This window comes from Enhydra lutris, unplaced genomic scaffold (genome assembly GCF_002288905.1).
Source record: "Enhydra lutris kenyoni isolate GAN:26980312 unplaced genomic scaffold, ASM228890v2 scaffoldscaffold22, whole genome shotgun sequence".
Lineage (NCBI taxonomy): Eukaryota > Metazoa > Chordata > Mammalia > Carnivora > Mustelidae > Enhydra > Enhydra lutris.
The window spans coordinates 11,941,776-11,951,679 of record NW_019154106.1 but is presented as its reverse complement, the minus strand read 5'-3'; the positions used below and the strand labels follow the sequence as shown (position 1 = coordinate 11,951,679).

The following is a 9,904-nucleotide window of genomic DNA, read 5'->3' as shown; positions in this document are numbered from 1 at the left end:
AATTTTTTTTAAAATTTATTTATTTGTCAGAGAGAGAGAGGGAGAGAGAGCAAGCACAGGCAGACAGAATGGCAGGCAGAGGCAGAGGGAGAAGCAGGCTCCCTGCTGAGCAAGGAGCCCGATGCGGGACTCGATCCCAGGACACTGGGATCATGACCCAAGCCGAAGGCAGCTGCTTAACCAACTGAGCCACCCAGGCGTCCCTAAAAAAAAAAAAATTTTTTTTTAATGTCATGGACAAATATTAATAAACTCACCCTAATCGTTACAATTCGATGAGCCTGGTATTAAAATCAGGCAAATCTTCCCTCCCTCCAAAAATAGAAAAAAAAAAAAAATAAAATTGGACAAAGCCCCAAATGCCAGGAAACAGTCATACATCCTGCTGGATGCCTGAAGGAGGTCTGCCGGAACTGAAATAAATGTGTCACGAATGGTGTTAGATGCCTTTTTTGTTTCATTTAATTTAAAAACATGGATTTGATCATGACAACCCCTTTTCTGCTGGGGGGGGGGAAGAAAACAAAGGTAAGATATATAATTGGTAGTTTCTATTCTGTTTTGGTTTTAGGGAGGAAATAATACTTTGGTGTGGGCTTACTTTGACTTCTTGCATTTTCCCTTGTCTCCCGCCCCTAGAAAAATGCAAACTTCTTGCTGGAATGTGCTGGGTGGGGGGAAGGAGTGTGTGTGCGCACACATGTGTTTGGGGTGTACGTGTATGTTTGGGGGTGCACACGTGTGTTTGGGGGTGTGTACAGTGATGTGAGGACGGGAAGGGGAGGGGTCCTTCATGGACGAAGAAGGGGTAGTACTCTGGAAACAGAGACCAGGAAATTGTAATGCTTGTTCTATCCCAATCTGCCGCTCCATAAGCCAGGCAGGTGGTTAAGGGTAAGGATTTCAGTTACCCCTGAGTGCCAGGATCTTGTCCAGTTCTCATCCTTTCTTTCCTCATGCCTTGTCTCGAAACCGTCCCTTCTCCCTTAACCTCCTAATAGAAGATTGTTAAGTTAAAATATTTTTGAGGACCTTATGGCACTAGTCTCAAGTCCAAGAGTGGCCCAATCTGAGTGAGTCTGAATCATGGTTGGAAAGCTAGAAGACATAGACTTAGTAGAGGCAACATCTTGCTGTTCAGATAAGCTTCGGAGGACCCCATGCATCGGTACAGAACCCTCAAGGCTGAAAATCAGTGCCCGTGCGGGACTTCCCATATCTTATGGGGGACATTTCAGCCCCCAGGACCATGAAATCCAGAGAGATATTTAAAAAACAAAACAGAAATTCTTACAGCTCGTGAATTGGAAACCGATCTCAGATTAAATGCAGGGTCCCCAAACCCAAAGGTCTGCATGCTCCCCGCTCTCTTTTCTCAGGGTTGTAGTCAGGTGAAGATAAACAGTGATGCACACAGAGAAAAGACACCCCCTTCACGTTTTAGCCCCCAGGATGACCTTGGCTTAAAAGGCACGTTGGCTGTCCTACCCTCCCCAACCCTGTCCACGCAGCTCTGTTCATTTTGTGGCCAGGAGCCCTAAGGAAGTCACAAAGTTATACCTACTTTTTCCTGCACCTGCCACGCCAGTCCTCAGGAAGGCAGAAGTGGAGACAGATGAAAGGCAAGCATGCAGAGACGGGAGAGACGTTTCCGGGGGAGAGATTCAGGCGGGACTCCGCTCCTGTTCTTGGTCAGGGGCACCTCCAGTGTCTGCAGTGCCCGCAGCCAAACTTTGCCTCTCATCCTCCAACAGCTGGTAGCCCCTCTTCTTGTACTTCCGGGTGCCATAGACAGCCAGGGCGATGGCGGCTGCCAGGACAGTGGTGACCCCCACTGTGACCCCAGCTGCTGCCCCTCCCGACAGACCACTGCCATCCCCACGGATGACCTTCATGGCCCTGCGTAGCTCTAACGGCTCCCCCAGCCTCCACTGGTGGGTCTGGGAGTCTTTAATCCAGGAGCTGGCCGTCTCACTATTAGTCACTAGGACGGTGTTGGTGGCAGCTTGACTCATGAGGGGTGGCTGGGTGTAAGGGGGGAGCCTGGCAGGGGGAAGAGCCCCTCCTGTGAAGAGCCCAGACTTGATGCAGTAGGACACTTGGCATCCATCACTGATGATGGCCAGGTGTTGGCTGAAGCCCCCGGGACACTTTTTTAGCGAAGGTGTCCCCAAATCTTCGAATGCGGCAGAATTTACCAAAGGGTTCCCGACTGCACAGCTAAAGAAGCCACCAAAGGGGACTGAAAACCTGTATCCCATCTCATAGTCCAGGGAGGCACATACCTTGAGGCTTTCAAAGAGCCGCAGTGGAAGATAGCCAGCCGGGCAGGACTGTGCGTTTGTCAAAGGGTTTATGCTCTTACCACTGAAGAGGCCCCCAAAAAGCAGTCCTGAGTTTTCTGGTATTTGGCCGCTCGCCACGCACCAAAAAGCCCTGAATTCAGCCCTTGCCACCCGGAACACGTCTTCGCACACCGTCTTGCAGAAGACGAGGAGGGTGCATTTCCGCCGACATTCTAGGTGGTTGTAGCCGTCCTCGTGGATCTGGGAGAGCAGCTGGACTGGGGAGTAGCCAGAGGGGCAGGAGAAATCACCAGTGAGGGGATTCTTCTGCTCCAGGTTTTGGCAGAGTTGGACAACCTCCTTCCCGGAGAGCTGGGTGCATTCCTGATAAACTCCTCCGAAGGAGAAATTGGTCATTTTCCCATCACAGGAGCCGTCATCCGTGTTGGCCTGGAAGTTGAAGTTGGGCGAATTGGCATTGGTGCATCCAGGGTAGGTGTTGAACGTGTAATAGCGCCTCATGGCGGCCTCCACTGTCCTGGACAGCTTCTTGACCAAGGGCCCCGGCAACTCGGGCAGCATGTCGGGGTTGATGAAGAAATGCAGAGGCAGGCCAGCGCGGTCTATGGCCACCAGGTGGTTGGAGATGCCCTGTTGCCAGGCCTGGAGGGTGATGCCCGGGTAAAAGGGAACCCCTCCAATGCTTTGCACCCTGGAGTTGGTGCGGTTCGAGAGGTAGCTCTTGGTGAGGGTGCTCTGCGAGGTGTAATTCTCCTCAAATTTATAGTTCACGACGTTCATGAAGGCAATCCCAGCAGAGGCAGTCACGGCGGTGTGGCTGCTCTCGCTGTCCTGTAGGAATGAGGCTCGGATGTGGTCCTCCTGGATGAGAGCAGCACCGGCATCCACGCTGGTGATGACATGCGTGCCATAGTTGAGGACCAGCAGTTCTGCGAGGTAGGTTGCCATCCGCGTCTGGTTGTTCTCCAGGCGCTCAGAGATGTCCATCAGCTCCTTCTTAAACCTCCAGCTTAGCTCTGAAGCTGAGTTGATCTTGACTGTGTAGATCAGGTTTCTCACCTGAACCCGGGTAGTCACAGCTTGGTCTTTTACTTGAAGGGTCTTCATCTTCTGGAAACCAGAGGAGAATTTGCCATTGACCTTGGAATAGAGGGAGAGCTCTGAGTTGATGGAGAAGGAGGTGCTGCTCTGGTAATTCACCCAGGACTCCAGGATTTCAGAGTTCATCTCTAGGTTGCTTTGTTTCTGGGCGATGCTGATGATTTCATCGGGGATGATGTACTGTCCATCTTCCGTGGTCCTGCAACTCCTGTAAGTCAGGTCCATTACCCGTCCCATGTCCACATTCCGCAGGTTATCCCAGCCCCCTCCGGGTAAGGCTTCTAGAACAGGTAGTTTCAAGGCGTTCTTGCATTTTTGAAATCCAGCCTCATTCGTCTCTCCTAAAGGCTCGTTCGTTTCAGCCCAGGCTACCACTGCCCAGAAGAGGACAGCACCCGTGAGGCCGTTCATGGCTCAGACAGTCCCACCACACACCAGCCCTAGGCAGCAGCCAGCGAGCTTGGTACAAACTGAGCAGATGGGAAAGAAGGCAGCTGCGGAAATGAACACATACAACAGTTCTCCCAAAGCCACCAGTTCCTCTTCAGGCTAGTCTAATTACAAAATAGGGAAACGAGAGTTGGTTGGAATACAAAGGCCCATCAGGACTTTAAAAAAATCATGTTGTGCTAGGTATGCAAAGGCAGCCCTGTATCCTTAACAGTTAACTGCCCTAACGGCCCCTCTCTGCCCCCCAGCCGCAGGCTGGTGACTCTGCCCCAGCAGTGGGCTCTCAGAAAAAGTGCCACCACACGTCTCATGGCTGACTTCACAGCAGATTTCCGGCTTTGAAAGAAAGTTTTGGTTTCATTTTTTGCTCTGATGTTTCAAATTTTCCTTGACGGCTCTCTCCTAGGACTCCAGCACTGGTTTCCTTTTACTGTAAATAGTGAACGTCGACATCGCCATTGCTGAGACTCCGGGCCTCCACCTTCCCTGGGCTCGCTGTAGGTCAAAGCCAAGTCCTGGGGCTCCCATTCAGCTGAGGGTGAAGGCAGTTAACACACAAGAAAGGAATGACAATCTTGGACACAAGTCCTGTGGACTTTCCCTGTTATGAGCCTCACAGTGCAGGCTTTGGAGGTGCTGTTATGTGAGGCAGAGCTGCGGGGGCTGAAGTAGACTCGGTTCTGCTGCACTCTGGAAACTTCGGTGTGTACTGTCCTCAGTGCTCAGACTGAAAGCATTGGCCCCACATTGTGTTGTTTCCTTTCAGGCAGAAATGTTTAAGCAAAGAGAAAAATCCACACTCTGATTTAGATTTTGATCAAAAGCAGGAGGGCCTGGATGGCTCAGTGTGTTAAAGCCTCTGTCTTCAGCTCAGGTGGCTCAGGTCATGATTCCAGGGTCCTGGGATCGAGCCCCGCATCAGGCTCTCTGCTCAGCAGGGAGACTGCTTCCCCCTCTCTCTCTGCCTGCCTCTCTGCCTGCTTGTGATCTCTGTCTGTCAAATAAATAAATAAAATCCTAAAAAAAAAAAAAAGCAGACAGTAGCCAAGGAATATTTGTGTAAGAATGTACACACACATCCTCTGGTGTGTGTGTGTGTGTGTGTGTGTGTGTGTACATTTGCTAAGTTGGTACCTGTTGTTACAGCTTTATTTTTTGTTCTGCTGCTAAGTTTATGTACTCAGTCTAGGTGCATAAAAAAAAAAGTGCCTTTTTATTACTCACTGGTTTTGAAGCAACAACTCATTTGTTCTATCATTAGGAGAACATAATTTCATGAATTTCCTTCCATGTGCCTATGCTGTGTGTATTATGATGTATATATGTATATACATGTATGTAACGTGTCTATTAGACCCCGTAGTTTGGAAACGTGTTTCCAGACCCACTGACCTAGTGCCAGGATTAACCCAAGCCCAGCTCCATCACTTCTTTCAGACCATTAAGGTGCGTCTTAGTCCATTCAGTGGTAAACAAAGAATCCAAAAGAGTTAATGAAGCTCCCAGTGGTACCCGCATGGCCCCCCAGATCTTACCACAAACCAGAGGCAGAGCTGAGGCTGAGAACGTCGTGTTTCAGTTTACAGGTACCGCAACACTATCACCTGTGTGCAACCTGGGGCAAAGGTCTCAGGGACTTGAATGGTGGCATGTTGCCCCTGATGCAGTTGTCCAGGTTCACAGGTTGAACTCCACTAGTTATTATTCAAACCTTGGTGATGTTCTGGGCCTATTCATGCCTAGGTTATCATGCTTGGAGGAATTTCCTTATATCTGGGGAGGGGGGGATTAATATATGAGCCAGTGTCTGCTGTTCATATTTGGTCAGAGAAGCAAGCCTGTGCAGGGGATGTCCTGGGTAATTAACAAATGAGTTACTTATAAATTTGTAGCTCAGTAGAGTGATTCCAACACTAGAAACATTAGAGGTGAATGCCCTCGAGAACGTCCAGTAAGTCTATTAAAATGCCCCCATACCCCTTGTCAGACCGCCACAAGGTGAGTTCGTCATCGTGAGAAAACTGGCACACTTACCCCGTTTTGGAGACTTGCTGACAATTTATTACTTTTCGTTTACCTGTTAATAGATCCTGGTGCATTCTTGCTCTTCCGCAATGAGAGTCCAAGCAAGGCGGATATAAATAATTCTCTATGCCGGTGCTGCTCTATCTCTGAACGCATGCAGTTGTCCTGTTTTTTGGACAGGCTTCTTCATTTCTACCACAGCAAAAAGTGGAAAATAGCTAACAGATCCAACAGGAGTGAAATTATATTGCATCTATTGACGAAATATTTTATAGCCATCCTAACTATATTTTCAAAAAATGTTAGTGACATAAGACATTCTTGTGCCATAAGGTTAAGTGATAAAAGCATGATAGGCATCCAGTGTGACCCCTGCTACGTGCATATAAGCTACTGGAGAGACATACACTGACTCACTGACAGCAATGATATACGCCGGTAGGTTTTATAGATGACGTACATTTTTCCCTCTTACTTTCCTATATTTTTTGAGGGTTCAACAAGGAGCATATCTTTACTCATCTGACACATTTTTAGTGAGACTCTACTAAGTAGCAAACACAGGGATGGGTATGGAATAGTCATCACTTTTGTACTCAGGAAAATAAGGCATGAAAATTTTAAACACAAAAGAAAAAAATTATTTTTGGAATTTCCATGTACCTGAAATGATCTAAAGCCTGTGATCGCCGTGTTCAAGGAAGTTCTATTTTCTATTCATGGAGAAACAATGAAAAGAGAAGTGTAAACAGATGGGAATTCCAAACTTCAATTTGCGTGCCACCAGCAGAAATCACGGCTCATGGTGGTCGGGGTGAGGAAGTGGGGTCACTCATTTCTTTCTTGCTTTACTCTGCTCAGCGGCAACTTCCTCTGCTTTTTCTTGTGCTGAAAGGCATATGCAATCGCAGAAACTCTCCAGATGGCTACTCTAAAGGGCCTGAAAACTGAACTTGGGTCTCTGAAAGAAAAAGGCCACTTTTCTGCAAACGTTTGCCTCAGTGCTGAAGTGTGATTTCACTTCCTCCAGAAAGAGGCCAGAGGGAAGTCCCGCGTCTGCTTTCTTTCTCAGTTTGAGCACGTGCAACCTTCTGAGCCAAACCACGATTCATGCCTGAGGTTCGGTTCTGTGTGGGCTTGGAGCAGGTCCAGCTGTTTCCAACTTCTGCCTTTCACCTGTGATCTGACATGGGTAGGAAACCCTGGCTGTGTTTGCGGGGAACGAATCCTGTTCTTATTTTTAGCAGGGATCCAGGAAACCAGTCAAATGGTCACAAAATGGGTTGAGGAAAAAAGTCTTTTAAAGACTCTGGAATAAACTTGGTTCTTGAAAATGCAGGACATATCAGTTAACAAAATGACAACATTTTCTTCTCTGAAGAGTCGATTGCTAACCCGTTGTTTTGAGAGCTGCTTTGTTAAGCCCTTCCCTCTGAGACTGCTTTTCCCATCAGGTCTGTTTGCATTCTTTTTTTTTTTTTTTTTTTCAAGATTTCTTTGTTTGTTTGTTTGTTTAACACAGAGAAAGAGAGACAGTGAGAGAGGGAACACAAGCAGGGGGAGTGGGAGAGGGAGAACCAGGCTTCCCACTGAGCAGAGATGACCTGAACTGAAGGCAGATGGTTAACGAGTGAGCCACCCAGGAGCCCCAACTGTGCATTCTGACCCCCAAAATAAGAACACTGTGGTTCCTTGAGTCCCTTTAATCTTGAAAAACAGAATGCCCAGGTGAAATGCCTCTGAAATTCCCGCTGAAAGCTAGGTCAGGATTTGGCAGGCTACGCCATTTTTCTTCTTTTCTTGGTTAATACTTTTCCCTCCCTTCTTCCTCCCAATTTTGCTAATGCTTTTTCTCCTCATCAACTATTCCTTTTCTGCTCTTTGTTTCTCTTTGCCATTTCCATATGTAGGTTTGAGGGACACAAGTCTGTGATGTAGGATGACATTTCCACTGCACTAAAGAAGAAATAAACACCTACTCCATCTTCAGGCTGTGCTTCCTTATTCCATGTCACGGCAGACATCACCCATCAGTCATACCATTCATTCCCATTGAGCTCTGAGGCTGCCTCCATACCCTTCTCAGCACAGTTCTCTAGGACATTCTAATGGAAGCCTGTCTCATCTACTTATTAAATAAATACTTACTTTTTAAATTTAAATTCACTTAGCCAACATACAGCACATCATTAATTTCAGAAGTAGAGTTCAGTAATTCATCAGTTGTGTATATTGCTCAGTGCTCATCATGTCACGTGCCCTCCTGAATGCCCATCACCCAGTTACCCCATCCCCCCAACCTCCCTAAATAAATACTTACTGAGCATCTATTATTTGTTGGGCACCCATTGTAGGTGCCATATTTGGAGTAGCCAATACCAAATTTAATGTTCTTTTAAGAGTCTGGGTGACTGAGTGAGCCCTCAGAGCTCCCTTCCCTTTCCATCTCCTCTCCAATCTAAGCTTTTCGGAGACAGAGCAATTAGGGCCAACCCACTCCCCCTCCCCATCTGCCTTCAGGATTCCTAATGGAATCCGTCTAATATGAAGTCTAATATTCTTGTATCATCCTTTAGCTAAAAGCAGCTTCACATGAAGAGATTTATACACAACAGGACTGGAAATACAGTGGGATTCCTCTATGCCCTTGATTCCCAGTCCCCACATCTTTTCTGTCATGTAACTTCCTCTTTGAGAAATAGCTGAACAAAAGAAATAACTGAGTAGCCTTTGACCTCCCTGGGTCAACTGCTGGCAGATTTCATATTTCTCTATTTGTTTCATTATTGGGTAAAAAAAAAATAGTCTAACATTCAATCTTTTCCTCTTTAACCACAGGATCTCCAGATGGGAGTTTTCTTTCTACTGGAAGTGATCACGAATAGGTTAAGGTAAAACAAGCAAATTAGGTAAGGTGGTTCTTCCAAAATTATGTGGAGTTGGGAGCTTTGGGTCCTCCACTGAAATATTCCTATTGTCTTAGGAGTGTCCGGGTGGTTCAGGGGGTTGAGCTTTCAGCTTTTGCTTTTGGCTGGGGTCATGATCTCAGGTTTGTTGGATTGAGACCAGCATCGGGCTCCTTGCACAGTGGGAAGTCTACTTGAGATTCTCCCTCTCCCTCTCCTTCTGCCCCTCTCCAAATTTGTGCACTCTCTTGCTCACTCGTTCTTTCTCTCTCTCAAATAAATAAATCTTTTAAAAAAAGAGATATTCCTATTGTCTCTATTATTTTGGTGATCTAAATGTGACATTAAGAGCATGGGCTGGTTGGGGAGCCTGGGTGGTTCAGTGGGTTAAAGCCTCTGCCTTCGGCTCAGGTCATTATCCCAGGGTCCTGGGATGGAGCCCCGCATAGGGCTCTCTGCTCAGCAGGGAGCCTGCTTCCTCTCTCTCTCTCTGCCTGCCTCTCTGCCTACTTGTGATCTCTGTCTGTCAAATAAATAAATAAAATCTAAAAAAAAAAAAAAAGAGCATGGGCTGGGTTGTCGGTCTATTCAGTCTCTAGATTTTGTTCTGCTTAGTATAGTTACTCAAAAATATCTCAAGTCTGGACTAATAAACATGAATGTGAAATAGAGTTTTCAGAATTGAAATGTAGGCAACATCCGGGCTCCATATGGGACTTTGGGCAAGTTCTGGAACCTCCCTAAACCTCTGTCACCTCAACTGGGAAACAGAAGTAGTAGCATCTACCTCTATGTAACAGGTGAAGTTGTAAATCATCCATGTAAAAAGCTCCATATGACCCGGGTAGGAATTCAGTGTGTATCTGCCTTCAGCTTTGCTGAGCTTGCTGGTGTGTTCAGGTTGACCCTGTACTTCAGTCCCCTCACAATGGAAATGGGAGAAAAGTCATGTTATAGCACCCTAGAGCTCGACTTTCCTCTGGTTGTCCATTTGACAGCATGAGAAGCCGTATTGACTCTGAGGGATCATCTGAATATTTTTTTTACTAATGTCCTAAACAAAGACAGGCATCTCTTTAAGGAAAACAATCTAGTAGCCATGCCATCTGGTTAATG

At 46.9% G+C, this 9,904-nt stretch overlaps 1 protein-coding gene across 2 annotated transcripts; it reads right to left on the bottom strand.

The window, feature by feature from the left end:
* Positions 1 to 173: 173 nt before the first annotated feature.
* On the bottom strand, positions 174 to 4,687 carry LOC111150153 (macrophage expressed 1). 2 transcript variants are annotated; one of them, XR_002640792.1, is made up of 2 exons: positions 1,565 to 4,687; positions 174 to 203 (listed from the first exon to the last, which is right to left on the bottom strand). XR_002640792.1 is itself a non-coding variant. In XM_022507546.1 (1 exon), the coding sequence occupies exon 1, from the start codon at positions 3,816 to 3,818 to the stop codon at positions 1,665 to 1,667; it is 2,154 nt and encodes a 717-aa protein (XP_022363254.1). In that variant the 5' UTR covers positions 3,819 to 4,687; the 3' UTR covers positions 508 to 1,664. The 2 variants fall into 2 exon arrangements, 1 of the variants encoding a protein (XP_022363254.1); XM_022507546.1 differs by lacking the exon at positions 174 to 203 and having other exon boundaries at positions 508 to 4,687.
* Positions 4,688 to 9,904: the final 5,217 nt, after the last annotated feature.

What these genes read in the sequence shown, in the direction of transcription:
- LOC111150153 (XM_022507546.1), bottom strand. Translation starts at nt 3,818, where the DNA reads ATGAACGGCCTCACGGGTGCTGTCCTCTTCTGGGCAGTGGTAGCCTGG.